Genomic DNA, 17767 nt, shown 5'->3' with positions numbered 1-17767 from the left:
TATTCCGCTCCAATAAGTTTTTCTTTGATGAATTGTGTGGTGTGGTGGGGACACGCCATTTTGTCACGAGATCACGTGCGTTCTTGTTTTTATTGCTTACGTCAGGTACAGAAAATGTCCAGCTGGTTTTACAAAGCACTTTTTGATGGCAATCTGGTAGTCAACTTGATAGAATGCACCTCACTTTGAGGACATAGATAACCGTTACTTTAAAAGCTGGAAGACTGGCATAGCTGGTAATAAAGAGTAGGTAATAACTTCATTTCCATCGGACATTTCGCAGAGATTAGGTAGTTAACTCCTTCGTTCAAAGCAATGGTTCTCATTAGGTACATCGTTTTCTACGTTATCTACTACAACACAGCCTATTCCAATTGTAACAAAGATGTGTTGTGAACTTTTTGGCTACTTCGGATGTCACAAACTATTTGATGCTACCTGTACCTACCTTAGTAGGTAGAGCATCAATGAACAGCCTACCTTTATTGGTTCATCAAAAAAAAAAACAAATATACCATCCCAACTAATATTATAAATGCGAAAGTAACTCTGTCTGTCTGTCTGTCTGTCTGTCTGTTACGCTTTCCCGCTTAAACCTCGCAACCGATTTTGATGAAATTTGGCATAGAGATAGTTTGAGTCCCGGGAAAGAACATAGGATAGTTTTTATCCCGGTTTTTGAAACAGGGACGCGCGCGATAAAGTTTTTCTGTGACAGACAAAATTCCACGCGGGCGGAAAGCTAGTTATTGATATTTTAATGTAGGTATTCATTGTCTAGTAAAATTACCTAGATAAGAATTCTGTCTTGTATCATAACTAAGCGTGCTAACTGTTAAATAAATAAAGCCTCTCGTTACTCGCGATAGAACGGAAACGTGACAATGTAGCACCAGGAGTCATGTAATTCTTTTTGGGTCAATCGTTTTTGAGCAACGTGCTCCAGTTTATTATCCTTGAACTAATTGGTAAACCAGCGTAATGCCCATACAATGTTAGAGGCGTGATTCTTTCGGTAAACTCAAAATGACGAAGAAATTAACAAGCTCTTAAGTTATTGTCGCCTTGTACCAGTTTAGTTGTTAAATAAATAAAGCTATTAACAATGTGATTGACCATGTACTTATTTTCGGTTACGAAATGTAATGTAATAACGAAATGTAGTACAATGCTGTAAATAAGCAAAGGCTGTCCTAAAATTAATTATAAATTGCCTTAATTAAAGTATAATTTATGATTTTAAACTTTCGCGTTCCATTTCAACTAAAATAGTAAGACACGGGTCTTAACGCGACGTTTATTAATGAGTTGCATTATGACCACGGCTGCAGCATCGCAGCCGAAACGTCAAGCCGTGAGAACTTATTAACTTACTAGCTTTCCGCCCGCGGCTTCGCCCGCGTGGAATTTTGTCTGTCACAGAAAAACTTTATCGCGCGCGTCCCTGTTTCAAAAACCGGGATAAAAACTATCCTATGTTCTTTCCCGGGACTCAAACTATCTCTATGCCAAATTTCATCAAAATCGGTTGCGAGGTTTAAGCGGGAAAGCGTAACAGACAGACAGACAGACAGACAGACAGACAGACAGAGTTACTTTCGCATTTATAATATTAGTTGTTATAATATTAGTTGGGATTAGTTGGGATAAATGTCGCTTTAAGAACCGTGTCTTACTATTCTAGTTTAAATTAAAGTAATTACGAAAAATTCAATGAATGAACCCAACCGTTTTCTCAGCCGCCCAGTTACCTAGCAACGAGAAGCTGGGCGGGCCGTAGGGCGGCGCTATCCCACGCCCAACGACCGCAGACAGCCGCCCGCCTACCACGCGACGGATGCGCGCGTTATGACACCGTGTCAGTACGCGACTGACACGGTAATTACCTTGACACGTGGACTTTATAATCGACGAGTGAAGGGCGGAATCGCTTTGACAGAACGAGTTTCCGTTATTGGTTGGAATTGAAAGACACACCCCATAGAGCGTCCTATGTTTTACCTACTAAGAATTATGACTGCTTAATACCTAAATATGATATGGTCGATAAACTAATAGAATGCTATTTGGAGGGAAAAATCAGACTATGTACTTAATAATGATATGCTACGCTAGTCATACGATGTCGTAAAATCGCGTTAAAAACTTATATGTGCGTAAATACGTAAATGGCACACAATGTTGATTACTCCTACATAAAAAGGTCTCATGTAGAGTGTAGACCTGTGCTTTACTACGTTCTTATACTCAAGTAAGGTAGGTACTCGTAACGGGTTTGAAGGACATAGCAATAAAATAAAAATCACAATCAAAGGGTTTGCGTTCCACTCGTTAGCAAGCTGTAACTTTGTAAAACAAGACCATAGGGACAATAGAGTTTTGTAGAGGAGGCCCAGTCTACAATAAGGTAGATTAAAATAAGGTTTACCCCTAATCTTTCCGTGGATGTCGCGGGAGAGGACAAATGGACCTCCCCAGCCTGTTTGGCCAGTCTCTTCAAGGCATAATGTCAATAAAATTTTAATTTATCCATCCATTCAATTTGAGATCTTCATTTTAGTAGAAAGTTAGCGATCCCAAGAAGGGGTAACAAGATCTCTCTCTTTCTCTAATCTTTAATTTTCACTGGGACCGTACAACATACATTTGTTAACATTTTCTTGACTTTTAAGTTAGGAACCTACTAAACTTACATCTCCATTGTATCACAACAGTTGACGGTTAAATGTTGTTTTTAAGTTCTTTCTCAGAACTGTGCGTGCTGCCCTTAATAAATGTAATCATATTTATCGGCGATCTGACGTGATCCGTTATTTGCGACAGTTTTCCCTAATGCCTACGATAATTCCGGGTTTGATTCCGCGCAAGGTCAGATCTGACCTCACATTTGCATAAGACAACTTTAATTGTAGTAAAACAGTATTTAATTGTTAGGTACTACCTAGGAAGTTGTTTTAAATAAAGATTTGGTTATTTCTTTGATAAGGCAAGTTAACGATAATTTTTAAAATAAATGTTCTGTAATTATTCATCATCATTTCAGGCATAGGACGTCCACTGCTGAACATAGGCCTCCCCCAATGATTTCCACAATGGCCGGTTGGTGGCGGCCTGCAACCAGCGCCTACCTGCTACCTTTATGGAGGGTTCAAAATACCTCAGTGCCTAAAGACGAAAATTACAATCACAAACTATTATAATTCTCTATTTGACAAAGTATATTTGTAAAATAAATGTGCGGTAAAATTATGTAAAATGTAGGATTTCAAAGTAATATCTATCTATTATATAAAAGAAAGTCGTGTTAGTTACTCCACTTATAACTCAAGAACGGCTGAACCGATTTAGCTGAAAATTGTCAGGGAGGTAGTTTAGAGCCAGGAGAAGGACATAGGATACTTTTTATCCCGTTATTTATTGCCATTAAGGCGGAACAAAGTTCGCCGGGTCAGCTAGTTAAAAATAAAATGTAAAATGCACATGCTCTTCAGTCTTCATACTACATTCGCCTACGCCCCGTAGCGCGTAGCACCGTAGACCGTAGCTCGCCGTATCAACATACTGGAAGCTTTAGCATACCGCAACATTACCGTGGAAGATAATTATTTAAAACGGAAGCAAGCTTGCCTATCCAGGTCAAGTATAGCATAATGTTATGTTACTTAATGACTTAACAAGCACCATTTATAACGTAATGGTTTGCGGTGGAAAAATTATGAACGAATTAGGGAGGTGGCGACACGGAAACTATGTTAAAACAGTAACTAACCTTTAAGCTTTGCTATACACAAGATTTTTTTTTACTTGACACATTTTTTCACCAAGAAAAAACTTGAATTCTCAAAACTTAAGTAAAAACAAAATGTATGTACTAAAATCGCACCTAAGTGCAGTTTTTTATCATTGATCGAAACCACTTTTTTCTTACTTTGACATTGCATACTTGTAGAAGTAGAAAAATACGGTTTTGCAAACAAACTTTTATCCTTTATTTCACCCCCTTTTTGGCAACAAAATGTAAAGATAGGCTACTTCCAGGTCCAGCTTTTTATCAATTTATGTATGCACCTTAATTTAAACAACAAAGTGCATAGTCATTTCAAATCACAATCATGTAAATGCATAATAACCGTTAAATTGCGCAAAAACGAAAAACGTTTACGTGTAAAAAACCAATCACCTTGGGTGTTCTGGTATGTACTAGTTTGTGCGATTTCAAGAATTTTAAAAAGCCACATCAACTAAGTAGGTAGAGCAACGTGTAGGTACGAGTTAAGGTACAGAAATTGCAATTTACTGGAAATTATTAGCTAAGCACTTTAGTTAGGGACAAAACTAGCTAAGAGGTCTGTATTCGTTTACCGATTTAAAGAAAAAAATGTCTTCATTTTTGGAACAATCAAAGGTGATTTCATGCCAAATTTGGAATAGTTTCATTCAATCAAGTATGCATACAATTATAGTATAGATATTATTTAAAAACATATTAAGTAGGTACCGAACTCCGCAAGTAACGTTTGGAAAGTCTCCCCCTTTCGGTGCCTTCTGTTGGAGGACCTTCTTCTCAGCACGCCCATTTATTGTCCTGAAGCAGTGGTAGGGTTAATACTGGGACGTGTAAAAGTGCTTTTATAAAGCCTACTTCCATAAATAAATGGAGTTTTTTTTGGACCATACGTAGAGCGGTTTGTTTGAGGGTACCAAACGCTCTCTGGATTTTGTTCACATTTCCCGTTTCTGTGCTTTTAATCAAAAAACGCCGATAGAGCCGTTTACATCCCCCTTATTACAAAAAGTGAAACGCGCGTTGAACACTAGTTTAGTTAGATGTTATTTTATTGTTCTAGCGTTAATCGCGCTTTTGAGCTTTTTATGGCCCTAAAAGTCATGAAAGTCATATACAGGGTGTCCCGTAATGTAACGTCAAGCCGGAACTGGGTGTTGAGGCAAGTTGTGCTGGTTATCAGAAAAATATAAAAAAAAATCTATGTGGCATATTTTAAAAATAATAGGCATTTAAAAAAAATCAAAAAATTCTACTCTAGGTGACGGTCCTTTTGCTCGTGTTGCCACAAATCTTCACTTTTTCCAAATTTTTTTTTTGTTATGTAACCCTGAATAATGCTTCTCTAAATTGTTATCAAAATTACAAAACCAGCTGCTCCAGCTTGGATGAAAAAAATACATTATTCCCAAAAAAAATTTCAAAATAAAAATTTTGCCTAGTTTAAACTGACTGTACTGAAAAAAAAATGTACTACGCGAGTGTGGCAAGTGACGTCATAATTTGGCGCATTTAGTAAGGATTCCAAAATGGTATAACACTTGGTAAATTTTTGCTGTAATTGTCGACAATTTTTGGTTTTTTGGAAATAGTCCCGTTTTTAACTTTATCTACCTTGGTTAAAAATTATTATTCTAATGTGCCCAAAATTCAAGTTTCTGTGACTGACTACCGTACAGTCAGTCACAGAAACTTTTGTCACCATGACAGTAATTAGTAGTTGACATACTGTGACAAAAGTCACCCGTGCGCGCGCGCCTTTACTACCTGCTCTGCCTGCACTTGTACTTGGTAACAGGGATAATAAGGATATGAAGTTTCGGTTATGGATACGGTTACGGATATTAGAATAATATTATACCGGTTTCGGTTACGGTCACGGATATGAAATCATTTCAGATTATCCGAAAGTCTCGGATAATTTCGGTTACGGAATTATTAGAATTTCAAAAATGTAGGTATAATACAAATAGCAAGATGCTGCGTGAGCGTGACCCACATAGCTACTTTATGTACCAACTAAGACGACACCTATGTATGATAAAGGTAAAACAGGCTGGCATATTAGATGGTGCCAGCGAATGCCAGACAAGTTGGTAACAAATATTAAGATTTAAGGTACAATTCCAAGACGGGCCGCAGACCGCAAACTGCAACCGCAAACTGCAAAACTATGAAATCGGCAGCGCGGCATTGCAGCTGTGGCGTGTATACTGCAGATTTCATAGAGTTTTGCAGTTTGGCCTTTATCCGAAACTATCCGTAACTTTTGAATCAGTTTCGGTTACGGTTATGGATATTTTTTTATTTATTTATTTATTATTTATTTAATAGGACAACCAACAAGACATACACTGGAAGACAATCAATATTTACAACGTATTTAACTTAATCTAAGTGCTGCCTTAATTATAGGTTGCCACGGCATGCAATAGTGGACTTATACATAAACTGTGTCTACACTTAAAGAAAAGAGTTTCTTCAGCGAGTATTATTTAGCTGGAATAACATTTATTTCGGATATCCGATAGTTTCGGTTACGGTTACAGATATCCATAACATCCCTGCTAGGTAAGATGGCCCTCTCCGTCCCGCTCATACCTTTTAAAATGGCTTCTCCACCTCACTTAAGCCAGAAACTTGAATTTTGGGCACATTAGAATAATATTTTTAACCAAGGTAGATAAAATTAAAAACGGGATTATTTCCAATAAACAAAAATTGTCGACAGTTACAGCAAGATTTTACAAAGTGTTATACCATTTTGGAATCCTTACTAAATGCGCCAAATTATGACGTCACTTGCCACACTCGCGTAGTACAATTTTTTTTCAGTACAGTCAGTTTAAACTAGGCAAAATTTTTATTTTGAATTTTTTTTTGGGAATAATGTATTTTTTTCATCCAAGTTGGAGCAGCTGGTTTTATAATTTTGATAACAATTTAGAGAAGCATTATTCAGGGTTACATAACAAAAAAAAAATTTGGAAAAAGTGAAGATTTGTGGCAACACGAGTAAAAGGACCGTCACCTGGAGTAGAATTTTTTTTAAAAATGCCTATTATTTTTAAAATATGCCACATAGATTTTTTTTTATATTTTTCTGATAACCAGCACAACTTGCCTCAATACCCAGTTCCGGCTTGACGTTACATTACGGGACACCCTGTACATCCTGCAAATAGGTTTTAAAAAGCGCTCGCTTCTACACGTTAAATGGATCGTTAAAACATGATTTAACATACGTTATTAATTTAATTTTTTGTCTATGTTACTGCAAAATTCGTGCTCCACTATAAAAAATTGTGCTTATTTGTAAAATTTTGTGAAATTAAATGGGGGTTGAGACTTCAATATACATACTATTACATACTCGTATTTCCAGTAGCTTATTGTTATTATTTATGATGCTACTAATGTACCATAGAGGTAAATAATCTCATCAAGATATGGATAATTTACTGCAAACACCTAGTGCGACTTAGTCACAACCAAGGTCGGAGTAAATGACGTGTGAGTTGTGAGTCGTAAACTAATTATATGTATTATTACTCGCCCACTCTGCAAGTTTAATTACAGTAAATTACCCCGTAATGGAAAAAGTATAACGCTAAAGCCTCATAAAAATCGAGTTGATTTTCAAAATTATTTTATTGAATAACTTTTGCCGTCGAAAATTTTCGACTTAAAATTATTTTGGACTACGAGTCTACGATATTCTTCGAAATATTACTTAACGTTCTCTTTTATGCTATTGATTAAGTAAGTTTAAGTTTAATCATTAAAATAAATGAGTTAGTAATTGGGGCTCATAAAACCCACTCCACGCGGAGTGGAGAGGCGAAAAATTATGGAACTAACCCACATAGACACGCCACTATATGCCTGTTGACCGGGCACCGTCTCGTGTGTGCGATGCTAGCTTCACCACTATGATTTTTTAATAAAAAATATGAAACCTTTTAGACACTTAAGCCTATTAATTCGTTTTAGTACAGTAGAGGCACATCAGAATTACATCATTGTTGGATAATAGCTACCACCTATTACAACATAAGATGCCACAAAGCCTACCATTATGTGCCCTTGTCTGTACTTACATAGGTTATGCAAGTATACTCAATATGTACCTGTATACCTGATTTACAGCCGCTTACACTTGCCCAACCATGCATCTCTACTTGCCATCAACGCCTCGCCACTATCAAATCGCGTCTCAGTTATGCCAACTATAAACTTAGATTAAATAACATTATTTTATAATTATTTGTTACCATCAAGTAAACACAATATTTATTAACATGAAATTATATGATCATTATAATTACCGCTCTAAAGTAGATATAGCTAGCTCAAAATGTCACAATATGAAGTTTGACAATGAATGAGTACTGGCTGTAAAATTCTTTAAAAAGTCCTTTGCTTTTCTTGTTCATATTATTTTTGATCGAGTATAATTTATTAAGTGGCCCCGCTGGCGTGACTCACACGGGAGCGCTGCCCGCTGCCACCCCGCACGTTGCCGTCCATTCCGACCGTCACTCGATTCCGCTCACAAAACATAAACGGACGACTACACTTCCACATTCACAACAAAAACATCAAGCACACCCCTGTCACTCATTTGTGACTTCATACCAATATAACAAGTGTCTTGCAATTTTGTCTTGGACGCCCGAAAGTGTGTCAACTGTCGTACGTTGTATAAAACCGCCCGGAAACTCGCACAGTGACTTATAGCGACCGCCTTACACGTCGGCGTCACCCGTCGCTTTTTCCCGCGATCCGCGAATGCAATTGTAATACAATTAAATCGGATTTGTAATTCAATTGCATGTTATTTGTAATTTGGTTCCATTCGGGTGCTTGTGACTCAATAATCGTGATTAACGGACTATCTGTGTATGACAACTGAAGAAAATATGGCTGCAGTGGCTGTGGTAAGATGCATTTATGTTATTCAAATTAACTTTACTTTATAACTTAGTAAAATTAAACAAAGGTTGTTAATATTTTAAAAATCTAGAATACGATCCTAAGTAGCTGTGTTGTTTATAATCCATTATAGTTTAAGGCTAAATAATGCTGTATTCATTTGTTTGATTCAAATAGGAAAGTTTTATACGAGTACATTGGTATTTATACAAGGCCTCGCTTCAGCTTATTAAACAACCTCGCTAGCATTCCTGTAGCGCTAGTACTACCAAAAGTTCTTTCATACAAGTTTGAAATATACAGTATCCCTTTCTTTCTTCAAACAAAAGAGCTCAATAGTTTCTTGAGGCGTTGAGGGGCTCGCCAGTCGTGACTAGAATTACTTAGTCATTCACCGAGGGCCGACTCGTTAGCCCTTATCTCGCGCATCTAACGATGACTGGACGCTTACAGTGGAATAAATCATTCACAAATACTATTACATTATCTCTTCAAACACTTTCCGTCGCAATTTTTCAGAAATTAGGTTTCGGTGCTGCCTAAATACCGTTCCATTATAGCCCCTTCAGTGAAATTTTCTTTCTGAACGTATAACGTTCCACATTCCATAAATCACGGTGTGTTGATTGACATCATTCTTGAAATCGTTTTGGATATTAACGACTCGATTCGTATATGGACTTCTCATATCTTGGCATATTTTCCGTTAGAACGGTCTTTGTTATAACACCGCATCCAATCAAGAGCTTGACTTATTGTTAGCCACGTGTCCGTTCATGAATGAACATCCCTACGATCTACTACCGTATAGACAAGTGTCCGTCAGTTGATTGAATACTGAGAGGCGAGTGAGGCGCGCGGCGTTTAGTCGGCAGGCGGCAGCCGCAGATGATGTCGCGTCGTCCGCAAGCCAGGCCGCGGCTACATTCGCGCGTCCGTCCGCAGGCCGCGCCCGAGCCGTCGCCGGCGCCCGAGCCCGCCGCGCCGGACCCTGACCCTCATCCGCCCTCCGATGAGGAGCGCGAGCTCCGAGAACCCGGCGACTGGAGGCCTTCCCGGCCCGCGTCGCCGCCGCAGCGCCCCGACGACGTCTCCGAAGGCTCCGAAGCCACCACCCGCCCCACCAGAGCTGAACCGGCCAGCCGCTACGCCAACCTCAACTACTGGAAGGCCAGGCGCGTTACCTTCTACCGGAATGGCGACCCGTTCCACCCCGGCGTGGAGTTCCGCTTTAAGCCCGGCCGCGACCTCGCCTCCATGGAGGTGCTGCTGGACCGGCTCTCCGAGAGGCTGGAGCTGCCGAGAGGGGCCAGATTCATCTTCGGCATGGACGGAGATCGAAAGTACAGGCTTGAGGAACTCGAAGACGGAGCATCCTACGTTGTCTCCTCCTACAAAACTTTCAAGGTACCTATCCTAATATTTATTTACTTTCAAAATCTTATGTAGATATTTGCTGCATTGCGCATGTGTTGCTTGACTCACCTAAAGTTCTTTAATAATATTGGCGGAGTCATCAAACGACTTTCATCGCGATCGAAATTGGATGTACTTTCCATCGAAATATACATTATCGCGCGTCGACATCAGTAATCTTGGCTTACACGCACGGCTTTTTTTATTTCTCTGCGCTCCTTCATCAATTACGTGGCGATTTATAATGTCTTAAACTTATGTGGTATTTTGTGTAACTACTATGTTCCTTTGTGAAGTAGAATTGATGTTTATTTAAATTAACCTACATTCGTTATATTTCGTAGTTTTAACCACTGATTTTAAACAATACTGTTCGTCTATAGCATAGCACGATGCTTTGAATGCAGATTATTTGTAGATACAAGGCGCTATGCAAATGATGTCAAACTGAGTTACAAATGTTCTACCTGCTGCTATTCATGTCATGTCATAAGTTCTCAATGTTTAGCTTATCATGTTGGTAGAGTTTTTATATTCTTATTAGCAAACTGAACTTAAAAAGGTAGATAAAGTTAAAAACTGATAACATAGCTCTTAAAGCCCTAAGTTCAGTTTTCTTTTACATGTAAGATTTTTATAATCTGAACTATAATTTTCCATTACCAGATTTTCTTGGCTTTTTAATGGCTGATGTATCGTTTATAACACTTAAATGAATAACAACAAATTGTTCATAAGCTATTAGCCGTATTTTAAAAAGCCGCCGACATCCGGATACCATAATTTTTATTCAAGTATTTTTAATTAACCAACAAAATACCGTTATGATATATGAAGTAACAAGATTAATTACAGTCCCACGCACATGCCGCGTAATTTTTGGGGTTGTACAACTAGAAATGTCGTAGGACACGAGGCCGAATCGTGGCCTTGCCTCACCAGATGTGGGTCGGGGGATAAGGCCGGTCCTCACGCACCCAGTGTATTTGCATTTTGATTACAACAAACGAATTTCCACTTCCTCCCACATCGATAAGCGACTAATTGCAAGAAAATTGTTTCGACTAAATACTCGTACCTTTTTGGAGGAGGAAATTAGCGAGGCAATTAGATGGATTAAGTCTTCTGTAGCTGCTGAAAAATTACACCGCATTTATATGGTCTAGGTGGAATGATTTATATAGTTAATTTTCGTGAAACGCTCCAGTTCCAGTAATTATTTTTTTAAATCTCCGCTTTTCAGAGTTAATTGAACGTGTTGGAACTTTAAATTGTTTTACAGTTTTTCACACAACATATTGAGGTTAGTTGCGTGGAAGAAAATATACAAACTGAAATAGCCTGCAATAAGTATGCGTTTTTTTTTTCAAAACCCGCGGTTAAAACGTAGCCCATGTGTTAATACAGTGATAGTGTGATACAGTAGTAATTTCAGTGATTTATTTTTCAAGTTATTTTCCAAAACATTTTAAATATTTATAACTACCTGGTTATGACGCGCAACATGTTAATATATGTAACACTGGAAAAGAAATAAGCATAAAGCATTTTTACGTATACTTTGCTACGACACTACGAAGGTGCTACAAAAATCATCTTCCCGTAGTAGCGCTTCGTAGTCAAGTGCTTTGACATAAAAATATGGCGTACTACGGAGGGTTAACTACACTTTCGGTCACTGTCTATATTCGTATTAGTTGTCAAGTATAGATGGATCGTATAGCCAACAAAAATATCTTATACTAGCGGCTGCCCGCGATTCCTACGCGTGGATCCCGTTTTACCCTCTTAGGGGTAGAGTTTCGTAAAATCCTTTCTGAACGGATGCTTACGTCATAACATCTACCTGCATGCCAAATTTCAGCCCGATTCGTCCAGTGGTTTGGGCTATGCGTTGATAGATCACTATCAGTTACCTTTTAGTTACATTTAGATATCTATCTTCTATCCCATCTCATAAATTTTCGTAGGTGTTTGAGTACTAAGAAGTGTGTAGTATTATGATCGTACAGAAAGTTGGCAACGACACCTAACGCGAGGGCAATGCACCACCTTGCACTTAATATGCACCAAGGCGAGGCCATTACCTGGATTACACCGCCGAGTGCGAAGTTTTTTTACACCTGGCTAGATGGCATAGGGGTTTAGATAAGAGTTTGTTCGATAAAGTTGTAAATAACGCGGCTAGGGTCCTAAATACACAGTCATTTAGTTGGTTGTATTCTTTTGTTTCTTCAAAAGCATAGGTAGATAACAGCCGTCAGTTATCTAGTCACTTATGTACGTCGAATACGTTACATAAGAAGTTGAACGCTGAGACATAAATTACATAATAATAAATTCAGGACTGTTGACAATTTAATATTAATATCGCATCTGCTATTTGTTTTCGTTAATTATATACACAATTCAACGCCTTAATATAAGATATCTATGCCCGTTTTCACCGTCAATCCCTAATTTTTATGTGACCCCTATGATGACACATAATAGTGTTAAATATACAAATAATAAACCAAACTTATTACGACATGTATACCTCTAAACTCAGTCTGAACTGAGTTACGAGTATTAGAAGTTTTTTGTTGCAATTTCTTCCAAAACTTGCGCGCAGAAAGTAAATCTAGTATGTAAAATCATCAAACTTCTAATGCTCGTAACTCAGTTCAGACTGAGTTTAGAGGTATACATGTCGTAATAAGTTTGGTTTATTACACTATTTTGTGATCAAAAAATAAGGTTTGGTCGATGGCCGCGCGAAAAAAAAACGACGCCACCTTCCATATAAAATCTGGCATTGCCATTAGGTATCTAATCATTAAACCAAGGGTCTAGTGACTTACAAATAAAAGTTGAGCTTATTTTAGGACCTATAAAACTGAATTTGACTCAAATTACTAACTTTGTAAACAAAAAACGTAAACACAAAACTTCGCTGTTTTGTGTTACCAGCGAAATAAGCTAATAAAATCTACAATACATAAACTCTACATTATCTTTTGTTTCCACGTCCAACCCGCGGAAAGGACTGTAAATTATGAAGGAAGCAATAAATTACGCTGATAAAGAAGGACATTAGAAAATCTAGAAAGATCTTAGATTTTGAACGGCTATCCGTCTTGCCAGCCTGGTTTTGTTATTGCTGGTGGAGAAAAAGAACTATATGTCATAATCGTTATTGCTAAGGCAGAATAAATGAATAGTAAATTGCAGGGATGTTGAGGATATCCGTAACCGTAACCGAATCTATCGGATATCCGAAATAAAAAAATATCCGTAACCGTAACCGAAACCGATTCAAAAGTTTGGGATAAAGGCAGAGTCTAAATCTCAATGTTTTTAATATTTGTTACTTGTCTGGCATTCCCTGGCACAATCTTATATCCCCGCCTGATTTACCATTATCATAGGTGCCGTCATAGTACACAAAGTGGCTATATGGGTCGAGCAGCATCTTGCTATTTGAATTTTACATTATTAAAATTCTAAATCCGAAATGATTTCATATCCGTAACCGAAGCCGGTATAATATTATTCTAATATCCGTAACCGTATCCATAACCGAAACTTCATATCCATAACATCCCTGGTAAATAGTAATAGAGGTTCATTGTTGGAGTGATTACGTGAGACTGTTAAGAAGTTAAAGCAGGTACAAAGAAAACACGCGAACGTGGTTTGCGACACGCCTCATTTTTTGCGCTTACGATTAATATCGGCGTTACTAATAGCGTAACAATAGAAAGGATATTTATATTTTGTGTAATCAACCGTCATTTATTTATGCCTGATCGTTGACAGCTCTTTGATTAATGTATCGTAACAACTTGATAAACAATCCTATTTACAACACTTATCAAAATATACTGCAACCTTTGCGATAATTATTAATTTCATTTGATTCATTTGTTTATTTTCTTTATTTGGGAAACAGCTTACAGTGTAACATACATTAACAAAAATAATTCGCAATTTGTTTCATAATTAACTATCAAATTACCTGTATTAAATTTTCAGTCAAGTCCCATTTAACATTTCCAACGTATTTGTAGTACAATAAAAATGGTTAGTCATCAAATAACATTGGCATTGTTGTTTAAACACGCCCATCTTGTAGAAGTTGGTTTGTAGACGCTACGAGACTACGGGTGACACTGCGACACGACTACGACCTGCTACGGCTACGAAATGTAAAACTGACTACGGGTGACACTACGACTTGCTACGGCTACGAAATGTGAAACTTACTACGGTGACATTACGACATCACTACGACTTGCTACGCTTACTTGCTACGGTTACGAAATGTGAAACTGACTACGGGTGACACTACGACATCACTACGACTTGCTACGCTTACTTGCTACGGCTACGAAAAGTGAAACTGACTATGGTGTCACTACGACACGACTACGACTTGCTACGGCTACGAAATGTGAAACTGACTACGGATGACACTACGACACGACTACGACTAGCTACGGCTACGAAATGTGAAACTGACTACGGGTGACACTACGACACGACTACGACTAGCTACGGCTACGAAATGTGAAACTGACTACGGGTGACACTACGACACGACTACGACCTGCTACGGCTACGAAATGTAAAACTGACTACGGGTGACACTACGACATGACTACGGTTTGTTCCATAGCTAAAACTACGAAAAATTGCTTAGGGTGGATTCGACAAGTGATTCGACCAAACAATAGCAAATATTAATCTCAGAATAAATGGTCAGTTTTGACATATTTCCCATACTGAAACTGTCAATGTGCCAGTTATACTGGTTATATACCAGGAGTTATTCTCGGAAAAAATTTGGTCGAATTTTACTTTTGGTAATTCTAAGTTTTTTTGCTTTTAAAATTTGAATTAAATAAACTAATACACCTATTTCAAAAGATTTCCTTGAACATCCATTAAAATTAGCATCAATTTTCCCCGTTCACCTTACACGCCACATTACAGATTTATGGGTTCTAGTATTTAAAGTAATGGACTATAGTCTAGCATTAGCAGATATTAGACGGACATACAAGGTTACCTCGGAAGTCATCACGGCTAGTGCTGAAACAAAAAGGCTTCTAACGACCAGGGCGCGGCGTACAGGCATGCTCAAAAATACAAGTCATTATCATAATAAGTCATCTATAATGATGTAATTTATCCAAAACAGACTTGTGCTTAAAGATAAGGAGCCAGTTGTTGATAAAATCACGCCAAAAATTCAAATCCGCAATCGTCTGTTTCTCGTGATTTTCATAAAGAGGATCATATTTTATCTTCCTGTAAATTACATATTATGTAATTGTAACTTAATGAAATAAAATGTTATTATATCCTATCCTTTAACGATTTGGAGTTGACCGCAATTTGTTAGCTTTCTCATTATCATCAAGCGCTTTTAGCACTATTGCAGTAGTGCTTACAATCCTGAACACTTGCTGACAGCGGTATGATAATGTTCTTTCTGTGGTCTGACAGCTGGCCTCTTGGCCTAACCTACTTACTAAAACGTTTGCAATATTACTGAAGTAAAAGTAACGAAACTTTATCTTAATCTTTTTATGGCTTATGTACTCGATAGGAAAACTTCCGAACTCGCCTGTACCCGATTGCAGGAAATGCATAAATTGCACTTTTCTTCCGCCGGCCATCGCAGTGTTCACACGGCGTCGAAGGCTCAGCGGCCTGTCGAAATGGGGATATAGGTCAAGCGTGCTTCAACAAATTGCCGAATGTAACGAACATTTTCAATCCGCTATTTCGCCTTAAACAACCCCGTGTTATTAGACCCATTTTATTTTGCACGTGCTTCAAAGGGCTTCTAATTGCGTTTACCGAGAACTTGTTTTAGGGTTTATGTAAACAATCAATTATGTGATAAAAGCCACGTTTCAAATGTTTCTGCCTAGACTCATTAGCACATTACCTTGACTGACCTCTTAGGTTTTAGGTCATTGCTTCAGCTGAAAACCCATTCTTCATATTAATATTTGAACATTAAGCAACAAAAATGCTACATTTCTGCTGGAGCCAAGTCGCAGCATTTAATTGGATATATTTTTATGACTTTGACACACTTTCCACGTTCCCATTTTATTACGCATACACCAACGTAACAGCCACAGTTTACAGTGCCCATAACTTCTTAAATCTTACATAAGCAAAGCTTAGTAATAATCGAGAAAGTGGATCAAGGTCCCGGAAACCTTTTTTGTAAACATTTAACGTTAATGCGTGGTCCCAAATTAACCTTATCAGTTCGCGTGCGACGACCGTCGTGACCACAGCTGGAGCTGGGCATGAGCTCTAATAATTGTTTCACGTGAGAGCTCATAAAAGGGCCATAATACCACACCGTCTGACCGATGTATATCAACGTACTTAGTTGGGAAACGGTCAGTTACGGGGTTGCGTGGATTCAAGCGGAGAGTGACCTTGACGCCCCCACCCCGCCGCGACTTTCTTCCATCCACCACAGTCACTGTATAAAATTCGAATAGTCTGCTACATCCAACCGTGCTTAACGGATACCTCTGCTATTTCGACTTAACGCTTTATCACGCAGCAATAGGGCTTCTAGTCGTGTGTGAGTGACGTGACGGTTACGTCGGCCCGCGTGCATCCACCGGCTTTTGTTTTGTCCGTGCTGCAAATTAGTCAGCTGTTGCAACAGTGGAGTCTAGTACCATAGCTGAGCTCTACGGACTACGACGTCTTATTTCTCAATCGCAATTGCCACTTATACTGTAAACAGTGATTACCGAGTGGTGTGGACTTTGCAAATTGCATTTGATCAGTGAGAAAGTTTGGCACACAGTTACAATACCCTGATTTTAAACATCGTGTTGTTTACATTGTGTATTCTTTGCTTTCGCTCTTAATTTTACCAATCTGTTTTCAATCCGGAAAATTGTTTCATTAAGTACTTATTGTACAAAGCTATTAAGGTGGTTTAATTTCATACAGTTCTTTTTATAATTTTCCGTGACAATATTACATCAACTATGCTTGTCAAAGTTTCTCAGTTAACAAGCAAGAAAAAGTGACCTACTTAGTTTCTAATTATAATTACAAAGTATCGCTTGGCGCACATAAAATTCACATTACTAGTCCAGTTGCCGAGGTGTATTGTGAAACCAACTTTATAAAAAGTGTACATATTCAATTGAAACTTAAGTAGGTATGTGTTTCCAAACTTGGAGAAAATATTATTATGTCATCCATATAGAATAAATACTTAGGATGATTATTCAGAAACGAGTGACAAACAATTTCGATCGCTGTTACTTTGCATCACTGAACAAACGTTTCCAATATCAACTACGTCAAGTTAGAATTTCTAATCTTTACTTTTGTTATTAGGATATTTCCGCAGATATCTATTTGATGAAAATTGTGTGTTAGATCCAGTTTACGACTTAAATTCCATATTTCGTAACAAATCGCGTATCTCCTACGTTTACTGTTAGTTTATGCTAATGTTGGTCTGATTGGAGCGAGGGACCGGATAGACGTCACCCCGGGACAGTATGTTAAGCAGACATCACAGTTTATGCAAAACTAAGTGCATGCCAACACGAAGATGCTACATGTGTGTGTGTACGTCCACCGTTAGTT

The 17767-nt window shown here is 38.1% G+C and overlaps 1 protein-coding gene across 1 annotated transcript in view; it reads left to right on the top strand.

Moving 5' to 3' along the window:
• Window positions 1-9552: 9552 nt before the first annotated feature.
• DCX-EMAP (Doublecortin-domain-containing echinoderm-microtubule-associated protein) overlaps window positions 9553-17767 on the top strand; it is a 31474-nt gene continuing 23259 nt past the window's right edge. Inside the window, exon 1 of the mRNA XM_028322861.1 lies at window positions 9553-10126. Coding sequence (XP_028178662.1) covers window positions 9608-10126 — 519 coding nt within the window. The 5' untranslated portion in view covers window positions 9553-9607. The remainder of the gene's footprint in view (window positions 10127-17767) is intronic.

This window comes from Ostrinia furnacalis, unplaced genomic scaffold (genome assembly GCF_004193835.3).
Source record: "Ostrinia furnacalis isolate ACB-3 unplaced genomic scaffold, ASM419383v2 OfSCF0526, whole genome shotgun sequence".
Lineage (NCBI taxonomy): Eukaryota > Metazoa > Arthropoda > Insecta > Lepidoptera > Crambidae > Ostrinia > Ostrinia furnacalis.
The sequence above is the reverse complement of the archived record's forward strand: the minus strand, read 5'-3'. Positions and strand labels throughout refer to the sequence as shown.